This window comes from Diceros bicornis, chromosome 27 (genome assembly GCF_020826845.1).
Source record: "Diceros bicornis minor isolate mBicDic1 chromosome 27, mDicBic1.mat.cur, whole genome shotgun sequence".
In the NCBI taxonomy this organism is placed as follows: Eukaryota; Metazoa; Chordata; class Mammalia; order Perissodactyla; family Rhinocerotidae; genus Diceros; species Diceros bicornis.
This window is the reverse complement of record NC_080766.1, coordinates 45608470-45626672: the sequence shown is the minus strand read 5'-3', so window position 1 is coordinate 45626672 and position 18203 is coordinate 45608470. Positions and strand designations below refer to the sequence as shown.

At 46.5% G+C, this 18203-nt stretch overlaps 1 protein-coding gene across 2 annotated transcripts in view; it reads left to right on the top strand.

Annotated features, from left to right (window-relative positions):
• The window catches only part of MCM3AP (minichromosome maintenance complex component 3 associated protein), a 49029-nt gene that overhangs the window by 17350 nt on the left and 13476 nt on the right, over positions 1–18203 (top strand). For both annotated transcript variants that reach the window (XM_058523317.1, XM_058523318.1), the window contains exons 13-21: positions 112–323; positions 1623–1723; positions 5370–5501; positions 5899–6012; positions 7311–7463; positions 8770–8964; positions 11196–11264; positions 11346–11480; positions 13440–13593. In XM_058523317.1, the coding sequence (XP_058379300.1) occupies positions 112–323; positions 1623–1723; positions 5370–5501; positions 5899–6012; positions 7311–7463; positions 8770–8964; positions 11196–11264; positions 11346–11480; positions 13440–13593 (1265 nt within the window). The remainder of the gene's footprint in view (positions 1–111; positions 324–1622; positions 1724–5369; positions 5502–5898; positions 6013–7310; positions 7464–8769; positions 8965–11195; positions 11265–11345; positions 11481–13439; positions 13594–18203) is intronic.

Genomic DNA, 18203 nt, shown 5'->3' with positions numbered 1-18203 from the left:
ACTGTCCCCCATGACGTGTGGTCTGCTCAGGGAAGGTGGCCAGTCCCTAGTGGTCACTGTGGGTGGCCCAGGGGTCGTCCTTAGTGCCCATGTTTGTCTGTTCCCTTCCAGGTGGGGAGAGAGGAGAGGAGAGTGGTGCAGAGGCGGACGCGCCCGCGCCTGCTCTCCTCCCACAGCCTCTTCCTGCCCCACCACCTGCACCGGTCTCTCTGCCTCACCTGCCGGCACCGGCACCAGCCCCGAGTGTGGCGCCCAGCCCCTTCCAGCCCCCTGTGCAGCCTGAGCTTCTTCCACCAAAGCCTGCGCCTGTGTACTCTGACACGGTAAGGAGTCTTGCAGACCAGGGCTCTGAGGAACCCGCTGTGCACAGGTGTCTAGCAGTGTCCAGTGTCTAGTCTGACCGTCATCTGTAGACTGAACCTGCTGAGGTGGTGGCATGTGTGGCTCAGGAAGGTTCCAGCCATGGTGGGTCTCAGGACCCTGGCCCTCAGGCTGGAGCCCGTCTTTCAGATGAGGAGCCTGCGGCTCCGAGAGCAGGGACTGCATGCGGCTCCCCAGCTTGCTGCCTGCGTTTCTCTTTGAAAGGTTACAGTTGAAACTTGAGAGAATGAACTGAGGGGTTTTATGGACCTAATACTGTTGGTACAATAAGTGTTGTCCTGCACTGAGTGCTTTCTTTCCGGGGGCTCAGCAGACACTCCTGTCCGTGGTCTTTCTATCCTTGCGCCACCCTATGCCACCCTGCACCCTTATGCAGGGTGTCTGCTCAACGTGATGCTCAACACCTGCTCATTCAAGATAGTCAGTGGACACGTGGACTGGGGACGTGTGGGACCGCTAATGGGCGTGTCCCTGGGGCCCGCGTGCCCGCTGACAGGCGTGTCCCTGGGGCCCCCGTGCCCGCTGACAGGCGTGTCCCTGGGGCCAGCATGCCCGCTGACAGGCCTGTTCCTGGGGCCTGTGTGCCTGCTGTCAGGCGTGTCCCTGGAGTCCCTGTGCCTGCTGGCAGGTGTGTCCCTGGGGTCCCCGTGCCCGCTGACAGGTGTGTCCCTGGGGTCCCCATGCCCGCTGACAGGCGTGTCCCTGTGGTGCACGTGCCCTCTGACAGGGGTGCCCCTGGGGTCAAGTAGGGCCTGTCCACCACACAGGTTGTGGGACTGAATCTTGCCACCCTGTTGCTTGGGCAGGCGCTGGGCACTGTGCCCGCTGAGGGATCAAGGAGGCCTGAGAAGAGCATGATAATGGCCACAGAAACTGAGGGTGTTTGATGTGAGGTGGCATCAGGGCCGCCTGCACAGCTGTTGTCCAGCAGGCCGCAGGCTTGCCCCGTCCTCTCCAGAAGGCTGCTCTCATTCATTAGCAGGAAACTTTTCCAGAAGCAGTGTACCCAACCCCTGTGCGAGGGTCATTGGGCGCCTTCAAACAAGCTCTGGAAGGGATTTCTGCCCTGGGTGAGCTATTCCAGGAGAAGGTCGTCTGGTCTCCCTCTCTGAGGTTCTGGGAGGACCTTCAGTACCCTAAGGCTGTAGCGTGAGACCATTTGGTTATCAGCGGGGTCTGGTTGAGGCAGTGTCTCTCAGTGCCCGCACGGCACGCCTGACCCCTGCCTGGCCCCTCCTTAGGACCTGGCGCAGGTGGTGGATGAGCTCATCCAGGAGGTTCTTCAGAGGGACTGCGAGGAGGTTGGCGCTGCGGGGGCGGCCTTCGCAGCCACAGCTCTGGGGTAAGTGTGGCGCTCCTCCTGCTCAGGCGGTCTGCTCTCGCTCGGGCCATACCCTGTCCCTCCAGATATTTCCTGTCATGAAGCTGCTCTCAGTCTTCAACAAGAGATCGCAGCTACCCATTTGTGTGGGCTTAAATATTGGTCCTGTTCTCTCGGCGGGTGTAATGTCTCATGTTCCTGACCTTCTGTTTGTCATTGGCATGTAGTGTCCGTTCGTGTGTGCTTTTTCAGCAATATCAGGCTTATTTTAAAGTTGTAAATTAAAAACTTATTTTTCTTTGTTTTAAACGACTTAAAAATCTAGTAAAAAATTCTCTATTAAAAATTAAAAACACTCACTTTACTTGATCTTGGATTAAGTCTCAGTTTATAAATTTGACAGATTAAATCCCTTTAAACATTTTATACCATTTGTGTTTTATACCACGATGAAACTTCCTTAGACAATAAATTTAATAATCAAAATCTTTGTAAGCTCTTAAGAAACTTTTGTAAAGCTAATTAAAATTAATAAATTTAGTAAATCAGACTTTAAGGATTTCAAACATCTTGTAAAAATCCTAGTACACATAAAGTGACACAATGATAAAAGATATTTCACCTATATGAATGGAGATTACACAAAAAGATCAGTTGATAGATTTGATTCATTTTTTTTTTTTATACTGGAGTTGTATACATACTTTCTATTTGATGGAACTAAAAATAAGTATGATTTCCATGGGCTTAATTTTTTATTGTGGTAAAATATACATAAAATTTTTTTTTTTTTTTGAATTACTTACAGAAACTTTATTTCTTTAATTTTAGTTCACGGAAATTCACTATGCTCATTTTTGAATTGTTTTTTTTTTTATTGTTGAGTTGTAGGTTCTTTTATATTCTGGAGATTAATCTTTTATCAGGTATATGATTTGCAAGTAATTTTTCCCATTCTGTGGACTGTCTTTTCACTCTCTCGATAGTGTCCTTTGATCCACAAAAGTTTTAAATTTTTATGTAGTCCAATTTATATATTTTTTCTCTTGTTGCCTCTGCTTTTGGTGTCATATTCAAGACATCGTTGCTAAATCCAGTGTTATGAAGATTTCTCCCTGTGTTTTCTTCTAAGAGTTTTATAGTTTTAGCTCTTGAGTTTAGGTCTTTGATCTGTTTTTATTTCGCTTTTATATGTGGTGTAACATAAGGATCTAACATCATTCTTTTGTATGTGGGTATCCAGTTTTCCCAACACCAGTTGTTGAAAAGACTGTCCTTTCCTCATTGAATGGTCTTGGGACCCTTGTTTGAAATCAATTGACCATATATGTGAGGATTTCTTTCTGGGCTCTCTACTCTCTTCGGTTGGTCTATGTCTGTTTTTGTTCTAGTACCACTGTTTTGATTACTGTAGCTTTGTAGTAAGTTGTAGTAAGGTTTGAAGCACAAAGTGTGAGTCCTTCAGTTTTGTTTCTCTTTTTCAAGATTGTTTTGCTATTTGGAGTCCCTTGAAATTCCATATGAATTTTAGAATGGGCTTATTTCTGCAAAAAATGCTCTTGGGATTTTGACAGTGAGTGCATTGAATCTGTAGATTGCTTTGGGTAATATTGACATCCTAACAATATTAAGTCTTCCAATCCATGAACATGGAATGTTTTTCCCTTTGTTTAGGTCATCCTTAATTTCCTTCAGCAATGTTTTGTAGTTTTCATTTAAGTCTTGCATCTCCTTGGTTAAATTTATTCCTAATTATTTTATTCTTTTTTTTTTTTTTTTTTTGTGAGGAAGATCAGCCCTGAGCTAACATCCATACCAATCCTCCTCTTTTTGCTGATGAAGACTGGCCCTCGGCTAACATCTGTGCCCATCTTCCTCCACTTTATGTGGGACGCCGCCACAGCATGGCTTGACAAGCGGTGCGTCATGCACACCCGGGATTCAAACCCGGGCCGCCAGCAGCGGAGCACGCGCACTTAACTGCTACGCCATGGGGCCGGCCCCTAATTATTTTACTCTTTTTGTTGCTATTGTAAATGGAATTTTCTTTCTTTTTTTTTTTAAAGACCAGTGTAGTTTATTTATTTATTTTCCCCCAAAGCCCCAGTAGATAGTTGTATGTCATAGCTGCACATCCTTCTAGTTTCTGTATGTGGGACGCGGCCTCAGCATGGCCGGAGAAGCGGTGCGTTGGTGCGCGCCCGGGATCCGAACCCGGGCCGCCAGCAGCGGAGCGCGTGCACTTAACCGCTAAGCCATGGGGCCAGCCCTGGAATTTTCTTAATTTCATTTTTAGAATGTTCATTGCTAGTGTGTAGAAATACCATTGATTTTGTGTTTGATCCTTGTGTTCCAACCTTGCTGAACTTGTTTATTAGTTCTGATAGGTTTTGAGTGGATTCCTTAGGATTTTCTATATACAAGTTCATATCATCTGTGAACAAAGTTTTCTTCTTCCTCTCCAGTTTGAATGTTTTTTACTTTTCTTGTCTGATTGCTCTGGCTATAACTTCCAATATGGTATTGAATGAAATGGCAAAAGTGGGCACCCTTGTCTCGTTCCTGATCCTAGAGGAAGAGCTTTCAAGTCTTTCACCACTGAATATGATGTTAGCTGTGGTGGTGTTTTTTTGTTTGGTTTGTTTGTTTGTTTTTGTGAGGAAGATCAGCCCTGTGCTAACATCTGCCAATCCTCCTCTTTTTTTTTTTTTTTTTGCTGAGGAAGACTGGTCCTGGGCTAACATCCGTGCCCATCTTCCTCTACTTTATATGGGACGCCGCCACAGCATGGCTTGCCAAGCAGTGCATCTGTGCGTGCCCAGGATCCACACCGGCGAACCCCGGGCCGCCGCAGCGGAGCTCGCGCACTTAACCACTTGCGCCACCAGGCCGGCCCCTGTGGTTGTTTTTTATATGGCCTTTATCACGTGGAGGAAGTTCCCTTCTATTCTTTACTGAGTATTTTAATCATGAAACGGTGTTGAATTTTGTCAGATGCTCTTTCTGCATCAGTTGAGATGACCATGTGGGTTCTTTTTCTTTCGTTCTATTAATGTGGTTGTATTACACTGATTGATTTTCATTTGTCGCATCATCTTTGCATCCTAGGAATAAATCCCACTTGATAAAGTTGTATAATCCTTTAAATGTATTGCTTAATTTTGGTTTGCTAGTATTTTGCTGAGGATTTTTGCATCAATATCCATAAGGGATGTTACTTTTTAGTTTTCTTGTAGTGTCCTTGTCTGGCTTTGATATCAGATCAGAGCGATGCTGGCTTCATAGAACTGTTAGGAAGTTCAGCACATCTTTCTTCTTCAAATTTTTAGAAGAGTTTGAGAAGGATTGGTGTTAGTTCTTCTTTAAGTTAATTCTTCAAGTTTGGTAGAATTTACTAGTGAAGCCATCTGGTGCTGGGCTTCTCTTTGTTGGGAGGGGTTTTTGAATACTGAGTCAATCTCCTTACTAGTTACAGGTCTATTCAGATTTCTATTTCTTCATGAGTCAGTTTTGATAGAGTGTATGTTTTCAACCATGGGCTAAATTTTTATGCTAAAAGCCAATTAAGTATTTTTTTTCCTTGCCAGTGTTAGAAGTTTAGTTATGTGGTTTGCTTGGCTTTTATTTATTTATTTATTTAGAACGGTATCCACTTTGCTCTGTCTAGTGTTTCCAATGCTGCTATGGAGGAGCTGTTAACAGCTGCAACCACAGGCATTTTGAGGCACATTGCAGCTGAAGAAGTGACTAAGGAAAGAGAACGAAAGGAGGAGGAGAGGCGGCAGGCTGAAGAGAAGAGGTGAGTGTGTCTCCTCCCTGCAGTGCACATGGGGGTCAGAGCGTGTGGACACAGGAGAGAACCCGCCCTGGCCTAGGACGCTCTTGCTGTTGTCCCCTGTACTAGGATCAGACCATGGTGCACCCAGTGCCCTGTGGCCCAGGGAGTGGGTGGGGGTCCCAAGGCCGCACCCACCTTGTGAGCAGCAGTCCTCCCTAGCTGGGGTGGCGGACAGGGTGGTGGTCAGAAGAGCTGGAGTGGGGGCGGCTCTGTGGCTGTCTGATGGGATCAGAGGGGTCGGGCCTGCCGACTCAGGCAGCACATCTCAGATCCCCACTTGGAAGGTCAGAGTGTGATGACACTTGTTTTTATTCTTCAGCATTACCCTTGTGCTTTTTTTTTTTTGTTTTACTCTTAGGTTGAAACAAGAGAGAGAACTGGTGTTGAATGAACTGAGCCAGGGCCTGGCTGCAGAGCTGATGGAACTTGTGGTGGTGGAATGTGTGAGGGAAACCTGCTCCCAGGAGTTGAAGTAAGAGAAGCACTGTCCTGCAGTGCGGGGTGCGGGTGAGGTGCAGGGTGACTGAGGCCCTGTGGCCAGGCTGGTGCAGTTCAAGCTAGCTGGGTTTGTTTTTGACAAGAGTATATCTTTTCGATACCAAAACTAAAATGCCATCCCTGTACTTCTGTGTGTGTTGCTTCCAGAGAGGGCCTCACTTTCAGTCTCATCCTCATTGTGGGCCCTGCCTTGGGTGCAGGGATGTGTCTGTTGGCAAAAGAATTCGCTGGTAGTCTCCATGCCAGCTTAGTTACGTAGTTTTTCTCACCTAGAAGATTCTGTCCCTTGTTTCATGTGTTAAAAGATTTCTTTGAGCTTTCTCACTTAAGAACTTTATTAATTTTAATGCCAAGCTTCAGGGAGAAAAAGGTTCAATTGTGCAGGGAAGTCTGTCTTTGTACTTAAGCTCCCCTGACATGGCCCTGAAGGTGATGGACGTTAGTACAGATTGCAGCTTCCCGTGTAGATGGGGACACAGCCGGGAGGCAGAAGTGTATTGTTTAATTCATGTTTCTTTCTTTCTCTGTTAATTGTGAGTCTATGTCCCTGTTTACTGTAAGCAAGAGACCTCACAGATGATGGATGTATTTCTGTTCTTAATCCCAGGCAGGGTGTTAGGAGATAAGTAAAACCTAGGACTCATTGATGCATGGGGAAAGTGCTATTCTCCACAGTCCTGGGAGACTTGGACGGCAGCTCACCCCCAGGGCTGTCTCCACCCGTCACAGAGGATGGCTGTTGGAAACGGGTCTGGCTTGTTTAAGCACCTTTGATTTTGTCACTAAATATATCTGATAAAGTCCTCTTTGCTCCCTCGGTTAATAGAATTTTGTTGTAAAAAGCTCTCTCTTAGATACTGGTTTATCTGAGGCCACTACCACATGACCACAGGCTGCTAGCTCTGACGTACTTGTGACACTTCTAATTGCAAGCATCAGATATTGCTGATGAGAAGCTGTTGCAGTTGTCTTAATGGTTATTTAAAAGTTAAAAAATTTAACTATTTTATTAAAATAAAGGTTTATTCTTGATCATTTACAAGGGCCCTGTTGGACCTATGATCTAGTACCCTGTACCACTTTTGTTCCGTTTTCTCTATCATTCCAAGTGTCTGTACATTAAATAAAATGAAAATTTTAGAGCTTCTCTTGCAGCAAAAATGTAATTATATTTCAGTATTAAGGACATGGACTCTTGTGCTTTTAAGGCAAGCCCTCGGTGTGTGGGGCCCTGGGTGCAGTGTCTCCCATGCTGATTGCCCTCTTCCCTAGGAGTGCGGTGGAGAGAGACCAGAGGCTCCGCAGGGCCCGTTGCTGTGAGGATGTCTGTGCCCACCTGGTGGACTTGTTTCTCGGGGAGGAAATTTTCCAGACGGCAAAGGAGACCCTCCAGGAACTTCAGTGCTTCTGCAAGTATCTCCAGCGGTGAGTCCATGCCCACAGGGAGAGTGTCTTACAAAGATTGTACTTTCAGAAACAGTCGATTATACACACATGTAACATGTTCTTTACTCAAGGGTCTAAACTGGATAAGTAAGGAATTAGATTGGGGCGGGGCGGGGGGGCCTGTTCTGTATTTTGACAAGTATTTATAGTCGTTTACCCACTGTGCTAGACACAGAGAGATGGCTGTGAACAAGCCAAACAAATTATAGCCATATTCACCCACATGGATGAATTTCCAAAACATAATTTATAGTGAAAAAAAGCACTTCTTAGGGAAATGTATACAACATTTAAGCAATGTATATTCAAACTAAATAGACTGTTTTGGATTTATGTATAGTAGTATAATCCTAAAGAAAAGAAGGCTAATAAGGAACATAAACTCAGTATCATGGTTACCTTTGGAAGCAAGAGGGCGTGTGACTGAGCAGGGCCCGTGGGCATCGCAGTGCTGGTCACAGCCACTGCTTCTCAACTGGGCAGGAGGACGTCGGTATTAGGTTTATGTTATGAATGTTGTATGGTGATTCATTTCATAGCAAAATTTAAGATAAGTCATAGTGTTCTTGGCAGTTGCAACCAGATAAAAGGGAATTCAGTGAGCAGTGAGTCTCCGTTCCATGAGAGACCTCGTCGTCCTCCTCAGGAGCAGCAGCTGCTTGTGTACCCATCCAGAAACCTTCTGTCCTTTTTTGTGGTTGTTAACACAGATGGAAGCATGTTCCCTCCTCTGTGCTAAGCCTTTCTGTACTCCATTTGATATGAGGCAGGGCCTGACCACGGCAGCATGTTGGGCTCTCCTGCTCGTTGCAGTGGCATTGAGGCGGATCACTGCAAGAATGCATCATAAAGGACCTTGCTGGTCCCCTGGTGATGGACTTTCACCTGGCTCTCTCTCTTTAGCCATGACAGAGAGTGCTGTAGTGAGTGTCTCTACGAATATTTCACACGTGTCTAGAGATAAATTCCTGTCAGTGGTGTTGGCTAGTTCAAAGGGTATATGTATCTTGTATTTGTTGCCAAGTTGGCCTCCAAAGATCATTTAGCATTCACTCTTAAGTTCAGTAGTTTCGTTGCTCCTCACCACTCATTTGATACAGGCCTTCCCCATGCCTGAGTTTTAATTCTGATTCATTTCTCAGTTTGAGGATTATTGCTGAAAAAGACCTAAACATATTGCCAAAAATGTGTTTCTCCGTGTGAGGGTGCTGGAGCTTGTCTTTGCATTTGTCCCTGTGGTGAACCTTTAAAACACCCAGTGATGATATGTTGATGTGTCCTCCAGGTGGAGGGAGGCTGTCACAGCCCGGAAGAAACTGAGGCGCCAGATGCGGGCCTTCCCTGCGGCGCCCTGTGTGGACGTGAATGACCGGCTGAGGGCACTGGCGCCCAGCGCAGAGTGCCCCATCACTGAGGAGAACCTGGCCAAGGGCCTCCTGGACCTGGGCCATGCAGGGAAAGTGGGCATCTCCTGCACCAGGTCAGTGCTTGGTCTGCTGCACGGCCTCCTAAGTGCCCCCCACCCCACCTGGCTTTAGAAAGAGTGTGGATTCACATGTGTATTTGGAGGGAAATGGGTGGAATCAGAGAAAGTGAAGACAAATGCAGGATTGTGTTTTTGAAGGTCATCTTTCCCTCCAGTTCTGGGTGTGACTTACTCTACATGCTCTGATTTCACACGCCTTTTCTCCTTGAGACACTCAGTGTCCCGGTAATCGACTTTTGTTTGGAATCACCTTTTTCCTTCTGGTCTTCATGGTTTAAGGACGTACCACGTCCATTCTCACTGGTGGAGCTAGAGGTCCACACTGGCCTCACTCCCACCCCCACCTGTTTCCTCTGTGTCCAGATCCTTCTGCTTCCCTGTCATTCCTGCTGCCGCCTCGCTCACACTGCGACCCTCTGTCTTCTGCAGCAGCGTTTTAGTGACTCCACCTCCCGCCCTCCAGTCTCCTCTCACAGGCTCCCTCCTTGTGGCCCTTGGGCATGCCCTTGCCTCTGCTCCTTCCGGTTATCCCAGGCACGTCTGGCTCCTCGGGGACCTGCTCAGGTCCTTGCTTAGGCTTTCCAATCCTGGCGATGCAGGGCTGTATCAGCTCTTGAGAGGGGCCTCCCAGTGGGGACCCCGGGGGAAGGGGATATGGAGGGGCTGCAGCAGCGTACTGTGCCGAGGTCTTCTGGTGCACCTCATCCTCCCTGGGGTGTTATGGGGTGTTCTCTCCAAAAACCGTCTCCTTGGGTTTCATTTGGGTCCAACAAACTTTTTGCAGTTGCCTAGATCCCTGGGGTCCCTTTTCTGCACCTCTGAGTGGGGTGGATGATAGTGCTGACCTGTCTCGGATGCACTGTGTGGTCGGGGTATTCAGGGTTCTCTCTGACCCACGGCAGCGTTGGCAGTGGCCTGGCTTCCTCTTGGAGTCATGGCTGCTTTGCCTGTGTCAGGACAGCCCTCTCTCTTGTGTCTCCCCCGCCCCCTCCCTCTCAGCACAGCCCCCTGTCCTCTGTTCTTCCCTTCTGCCCCCTCCCTTGGTAATTTCTTTCCATCCTTCACGCTGACAACTCCCCTCGTGCATCTCCAGCCGAGGCCTCTTCCCTGCATCCCAGACTTCTGTATACAATTCCCAACTCAACACGTAACCTAATCTTCACCCAGCCTGCCCCACTCGAGGCCTTCCCTGCTCCCAGGACGCCAGCCTGTCCTCTCTGGTGTGAGGTCACGCACTTGGACTCGGACCCACCATCCTTCAGCTCTACCCTCACCACCTCTGCTGCCAGTCCTTCTCATAGAGCCGCCTGTCTGTCTGCTGGCTTCCACCCTTGACCCTACACCCTGGTGTGCTCAGCACCACGTCCGAGTCAGGTCACCTCAGGTCTCTAGTTGACATCCCTGTGCTGCTCCCCAAGTCCTCGTACGGCAGCCACCGCCCCCCTCTACTATCCCCCACTACTCTCTCTGTGCTCATTCTGAGTATGTGCCAGGCCTGCTCCTGCCTCGGCATGGCCATCCTCTCTGCCTGTCTACCCCGAGAGCTTGTCACACTGGTTGCCCTTATTTCCATCAGGTGTTCTTATATATCCCCTTCTCTGACCAGCCTGTGTAAGACCACAGCACGCCCACAGCATCAGCCATGCCGTCCACTCACAGAGGCTCTTCTCGCTGTGAGAGCACATGTTCTAGAAGGGCAGGATTCTTGTCTGTGTACTGTTGATCCTCCATGGCTGGCACACAGTAGATCATTGCATGATGTTTGTGGAATGAATGAGTCCTCTGACTAACCTATTTCTTTATCAGAAAAAGTTTTATTGGGGCCAGCCCAGTGGCGTAGTGGTTAAGTTCACGCGCTCCGCTTCGGCAGCCCAGGGTTCGCAGCTTTGGATCCTGAGCATGGACCTATGCACTGCTTATCAAGCCACGTGGTGGCAGGCGCCCCACATATAAAATAGAGGGAGATGGGCACAGCTGTTAGTTCAGGGCCGATCTTCCTCAGGAAAAAGAGGAGGATTGGCAACAGATGTTAGCTCAGGGCTAATCTTCCTCACCAAAAAAAAAAAAAAGAGAAAGTTTTCTTGGTCTCCTAGAGTGTTTTCTACCAGGAGACACTCACTAACCAATTACTTTACACTCAGAACATCAGTAAATACTTACCGAGTTCCTGCCACAGGCACTGAGCTGGCTGTGTAGCCACTCTGTCCTTCTCCCTTTCTCCGCAGGTTAAGGTGGCTCAGAAACAAGACGGTGCACCAGCTGAAGGTCCAGCACTTCCACCAGCAGCTGCTGAGGTCTGTTGTGCCCCTGCGGTGCGTGCTGCTCCTGCCCGGGGCTTGAGCACTGGCTCACCCTCAGCGCTCTGTTGCTTCCAGTGATGCAGCCTGGGCGCCCCTGGACCTGCCATCCCTTGTGGCCGAGCACCTCCCTGGGAGGCAGGAGCGCGTGTTCTGGAAGCTGGTGCTGGTGTTGCCTGCTGGAGAAGAGCAGTCCCCAGGGAGTCCTGGCAGGTCAGGGAGAGTTTCCCTCTGTGGGGTTGATCCTGAGACCTCGGCCTGGGTGGGTGGAGCAGCTCTTCTGAGAGCATTGGGGTGTGAGCGCAGTGTATTCCTCCTGTGCACCGCGGGAACCCCGACGTGTGTTTTTATGTTTTGATGCTGAGACGTGAAGTCTGTTTTGTTTGTGATTTGAAGTTGACACTTGAGATTATTTAAATTTTCATTCTGTAAACTTGGCAATAGTCTTTGTCCAAAAGCATTTCAGAGTTTATTATTTAAAGCTATGCTGAGGTATATTGGTTAGAGCCTTCTTCATTTTAGACTCTTGGGGAAGACAGTTTACAGTTTGCTACAGTTCTCTTTGTTTTCTTAGGAAAAAAACTTTTAGCATTTTTAAAAAGAAATCCAAAAAATTGACATGGCATTATTTCCTGTAACCAAATCGCTTCCAGAAACCATACTTTTAAAGCAACTACAGAACATGTTATTTTTCTTTTTTCACAGCTTTATTGAGATGAAATTCACATATCATCAATTTCATCTATTTAAACTGTACATTTCCCTGGTTTTTAGTATATTCACAGAGTTGTACAATCATCACCACTATCTAATTCCAGAATACTTCTTTCGTCTGAAAAGAAACCCCATATTTATTAGCAGTCACTCTCCATTCCTCCCTGCCCTCAGCCCCTGGCAACCACTAATCTGTTCTCTGTCTTTAGGCATTTGCCTATTCTGGACATCCTATATAAATGGAATCATACAATATGTGGTCTGTTATGACTGGTATCTTTCATTTATATAATGTTTTCTAGGTTCATTCATGTTATAGCATATATTAGTCCTTCATTCTTTTTTTGTGGCTGAATAATATTCCATTGTATGCATATACCACATGGTATTTATCTGTTCATCAGTTGATGGGCATTTGGGTTGTTTCCCCTTTTTGGTTATTATGAATAATGCTGCTGTGAACATTCATATATAAGTGTTTGTGTGGACATACGTTTGCAATTCTCTTGGGTATATACTTAGGAATGGAATTGCTCTTAGGTTGTATGGTAACCCATGTTTAAGTCTTTGAAGAATTGCCAGACTGTTTTCCACAGTAGCTGCACCCTTTACATTCCTATTAGCAATGTATGAGGGTATTAAGTTCTCTAAATATATTACTTTTAGTTACCAGTAGTAACTGCTATTGGAACACATGCATGCTAAGGAAAAAGCAAGTCGTAAAGCTTATCTCATGAGACGTCTGAGCAAAGAAGAGAGTTGTGGTATTTTAAAAGTATTTAAATGATGATTCATTTCTTAAAATGAAACAGCTGTCTTCTGATTTACTAAGTTCATAAGGAAACATGTCATAAAAATTCTTAAGGTCTCAGGCATGAGAAATTTGATTTTGTAGAACATTTATATTTCAAACTCTAAGGACCTTTTCTATTGCTCAAAATCTTCTCTTAGTGCTTCAGAATCTTAAATCACATTAGAATGACCCAGTTTCATGAATAACCTCTCCTCTTACCCAAATAAATAACCCAGTAGAGTTCCTAGCACCATTTTAAAATCACAGCCTGTTTTGTGTAGATCCATTTCACAGTAAGGTTTGGTGTCTGTGGACCTATATCTGTGTGATATTTCTAACTTATTTTCCTGAAAATCTCTGTAGTTCAAATTTAGAATTAGATTCTTCTTCAAGTTTTTTTTTTTTTTTTTGTGAGGAGATCAGCCCTGAGCTAACATCCGCCAATCCTCCTCTTTTTTTGCTGAGGAAGACGGCCCTGGGCTAACATCTGTGCCTATCTTCCTCCACTTTATATGGGACGCCGCCACAGCATGGCTTACCAAGCAGTGCGTCGGTGCGCGCCCGGGATCCGAACCAGCGAACCCTGGGCCGCCACAGCGGAGCATGCGCACTTAACCACTTGCGCCGCCGGGCCGGCCCCTTCAAGTGTTCTTTTTTATTCACAGAATCCTAGCAAGTTGGTTAAAAGTCAAGTTCATGGGAGACGATGGCTCGGTGGATGACACATGCAGTGACGCTTGTGGGATTCAGACACTTGCACTGTTTAACGCGCTCAGGAGCAAAGAGAGTCAGACAGTTTCTGTCAATGTGTGTATAAAGGTGAGTCACAGATACTTTGTGTATTTGCTTCTATGATTTGCTTATTTTCACTCACTCCCAGACATCACTGGAATCACATAAATGCCCTGAAGTGGTTTTGAAAGAATGTGGGAGGCTCAGAAGCAAGTGTCATGTCTTTTCCTCCTGAATCTTGACGTCCCATGGTCACTTTTTGGAGTGAGATACCAGGCTAGGTTCTCAGGAGTGTAGTGATACTTAACTGTCTTGGGTCACATACCTCTTTGAGAACTTGGTGAAAACTCAGAACCATCCTGAAAAGGCAGAGATGCACTTATGCTGTTCTGCACATAATTCAGAAGTCCTGAACTCCTCCATGGGCCTCTGGTAATTAACCCAAGAGGGATAAGAGACAGAGCACTCTACAAAAATGCAGCGACTGTTACATCACACGTGGTTTGCCAACGGCTGACATCTTTGTTAAAATAGCCTCCTGATACTTTAGGTCTTACCAAAAGACTAATGGTTTTTAATCCTGTGCAGTTTTCACTAAACTTGATCCCAGCTACTATATGGGTTCAATATTGGACATTTCAGATTAGTTGTTTTGGTTTTACATTCATGTTGTCCTTGGTTTTCTATTATAAGTTCTAATTTTTGCTCTTTATAGGTATTTGTACAATACTGACCTTACTTGGTTCCCTGAGAGAGTTTTGTTTAATGAGAACCTGTTTCCTCATTAGATTCAAACCTGCATAAGTGAATTTTAGGTTTCAGTCTATGTGTTCAGAAATAAAATCGGATGTATATTTTATTTACTTGGAAAATAGCAGTGCACAGCAGGAAGTGTGGGCTTCAGTGTTGAGTAGACGTGGTGTTGACTGCTGCTGCCGTGGTCAGCTCTCTGAGCCTGGGCGCGGTACCTTCCATAGTGTGGTGATCACAGCCTGCTGCACCAGCGTCTTGTGAGGGTAGCTGGGCTGCATGCTTGGAGGACGGCTCAGTGAAAGTCAGTGCCCTCCCCCATGTCCTGACTTGAAGGCTGACACTGCTCAGGCCACTCCTCTTCCTAACCATGTCACCTTCATGGCACGCCCTGGTCATCTGCATTTGACGCTGCAGTCCGTATTCCCTCCGTCCTTGGAACGTCTTCAAATTGTAGTTTGGTGATAGAGTTTTTGTTTCTCCATTTTAATACTATTTATTGTATTTTCTAAATGTAAAAGTAATACATGTATAAAACTTTAAAAATATAAGGAAATGTAAAGGAAGTATACAGATGACTAGAGCCATCTGTGCTTTCACCATTCAGAGGCGACAGTAATGTCTCGGTGTGTCTTCTTCCCTTTCTTCCTGTGAGTACAGAGTCAGACTTCACCCGCTAGACAGCGATTGTTGTTCCTCTTGCCCTTATTCTTTTTTTTTTTTGAGGAAGATTGGCCCTGTGCTAACATGTGTTGCCAATCTTCCTTTTTTTTTTTCTCCCCAAAGCCCCAGCACATAGTTGTGTATCATAGTTGTAGAGTTGTAGCTCTTCTGTATGGGACACTACCTCAGCATGGCTTGATGAGCAGTGAGTAGGTCTGTGCCTAGGATCTGAACTGGCGAACCCCGGGCCGCCATAGCGAAACGCATGAACTTAACTGCTATGCCACTGAGCCGGCCCCAGCTCTTGCCTTTATTCTTAAAGTTTTTGATCAAAGTAATATTTGCATGTAATTAAAAAGTCAGGGGCCAGCCTGGTGGTGCAAGAGGTTATGTGCACATGTTCCGCTTCGGTGGCCCAGGGTTCACTGGTTTGGATCCCAGACACGCACCAATGCACTGCTTGGTAAGCCATGCTGTGGCGGCGTCCCATGTAAAGTGGAGGAAGATGGGCACGGATGTTAGCCTAGGGCCAGTCTTCCTCAGCAAAAAAAGAGGAGATTGGCAGATGTTAGCACAGGGCTGATCTCTCACACACACAAAAATAGATAAATAAAAACTTAAAAAAAAAATAAAGTCAGTACCACATGATTTATTTATTTATTTATCATTTTTTTGTGAGGAAGATCAGCCCTGAGCTAACATCCATTGCCCAATCCTCCTCTTTTTGCTGAGGAAGATTGGCCCTGGGCTAACATCCGTGCCCATCTTCCTTTACTTTATATGGGACGCTGCCACAGCATGGCCTGACAAGCGGTGCATCGGTGAGCGACCGGGATCCGAACCCGGGCAGCCAGCAGCGGAGCATGAGCACTTAACCGCTATGCCACAGGGCCGGCCCTAGTACCATATGATTTACAATGAGGAACAGCAGCTCCTGCCCCCTCTCCTAGCCTTCTGCCGCAGAGCTTGATTTCTTCGTGTTTCCAAATCGTATGCTTACACTGCTATTTCTCAGTTTATCCACTTTAGATATTCTCTGCTGACTTCCCATTAAAGTAGGTGTATTAGTGGGGCTGGCCCCGTGGCTTAGTGGTTAAGTGTGCGCACTCTGCTACTGGTGGCCCGGGTTCAGATCCCAGGCGTGCACCGACGCACCACTCATCTGGCCATGCTGAGGTGGCCTCCCACATACGGCAACTAGAAAGATGTGCAACTATGACATACAACTATCTACTGGGGCTTTGGGGAGAAAAAGAAAGAGGACTGGCAATAGATGTTAGCTCAGGGCCTGTCTTCCTCAGCAAAAAGAGGAGGATTGGCATGGATGTTAGCTCAGGGCTGATCTTCCTCACAAAAAAAATAGGTGTATTAGTTATTTATTGCTACATAATAAATTATACCCAAATTTAGCAGCTTAAAATAACAAACATTTGTTATCTCACAGTTTCTGTGGGTCAGTGGTCCAGGTATGGCTTAGCTGGATCCTCTGGTTCAGGGTTTCGCACAAGGTGAAAATCAAGATGTAGGCCAAGGTCTGGTCTCATCTGAGAGCTCGACTGAGGGAACTTCACTTCCAAGCTCACGTGGTTGTGGGCAGGATTCACTTCTTTACAGACTATGACCAGAGGCCTCAGTTCCTTGCCATGTGGGCCTCTCCATAAGGCAGGTTGCACCGTGGCAGCCAGCTTCCATCAGCTGAGTAAGATGGCAGAGTCTCTTTGTAACCTAATCTTAGAAGTGACATCTGTCACTTTTTGTCTGATTCTGTCTGTTAGAAGTGAGTCGCCAGGCCCAGCCCACACTCAGGGCAGGGGATTGTGCAACGGCATGAGCACTAGGAGTGGGATCGTGGGGGCCATCTTGGCGGCTGCGTGCCATGCTAGGTGAGGAGTGAACTCTTACACCACAGTCTCACTCAGCCTTCCCCACCTTCCCAGGACGGCTACATTGTCACTTTATATTATCTCAGTAAGTGGGGTTATGTTTTGATGTCTGTGTGACCGCTATTTGCCCCAGAACTGGCGAGTGTTCTGTGACTACATTTCTTTATTTTTTCTGCGAGAAATAGTTGCCTTATTTTCTCACTTACGTAGTTTTGTCTGTATCTCTCATTAATTTTTACCCAAGAGTGCCAGCAGAGGGGCTGTATACATCTTAATAGAGTTTTCCAAGTGCTCTGTGACTTCACCTTATCCCTCCCTCTGAGAAAGTGCCATCGTCTGCTCCTGTCTGGCTGATAGCGTGTCCCAGGGTGTGGATGCCACTGGGCCCTCCATACCAGTCGCTGTCCTGCTCCTCCACCTGGCAACTCTGTGACCTTGGGCACACTCCTCATGCCCCCGTGCTGCCTGTGGATGTACTCTTACTCAGTATCCCTGTTTTACCCATGAGGAAACAGAGGCTCAGAGAAGTTAAAATAGATTGCCTCATGCCATAGAGCTACTCGTGGTGGTGCTGCATACAGGTGCCCCTGGGATGAAGTGAGTTATACAAGTGAGTTCTCAGAGCCGTGCCTGACACACACCAAGTGCTCGTGCAGTGCTGCTGTTCACAGCAGGAGCAGTATTTTTTCTTGGTTTAGTCTCTTGTTGGATGGAGAATGACTTCCAGTTTCTTCCAAAGAAAGGATGCATGGGAGGAGAATTTGCTGAGTCCTGGCCTGTCTGAAAATGTGTTTACACTCACAATTGATTGCTTCATAGCGTAGCTAGTTGTAGGATGATGGGTTGAAAGTTGTTTTCCTTCCAGTTTTGCTGCACTGTCACCTTGCATCCAGCATTGCTGTTGAGATGTCTGTGACTATTCCTGTTCCTTTCTCTGTGGCCTGGTTTTGTTTCTCTTTGGAAGCCTGCTCTCTCTGTCCCTGAGGTTCTGAAAACCCACTTTGGTTTGCCTGGTGCCAGTATCCTTCACTCATTGTGCTAGGCCTGGCAGGTCCTTGCAGGCTGGAGACCCTTGTTTCACTTTTGGGATGTTTTTGTGTCTTGGTGACACCTGCTTTCCCTCTCTTTTTTCCTGTTCTCTCTTGAACCTGTTAGACAGATACTGGATCTCTGCAGTTGATCCTCTGAGCCTCTCATCCTTTCTAGCCTATTTTCTATCTTGTTTTTTATATTGTGTTCTGGGAGATTTCCTTCACTTTATATTTCAAATGTTGTACTGAATTTTTTATTCCATATATGTTATTCATTTCCTTTTTCTTACCCTTATTTGTCTTTCTCATATCATCTTATGACTGTTATTGGGTGCATCATCTTCTCTCTCTGAGGAAATTAGGATTTTTG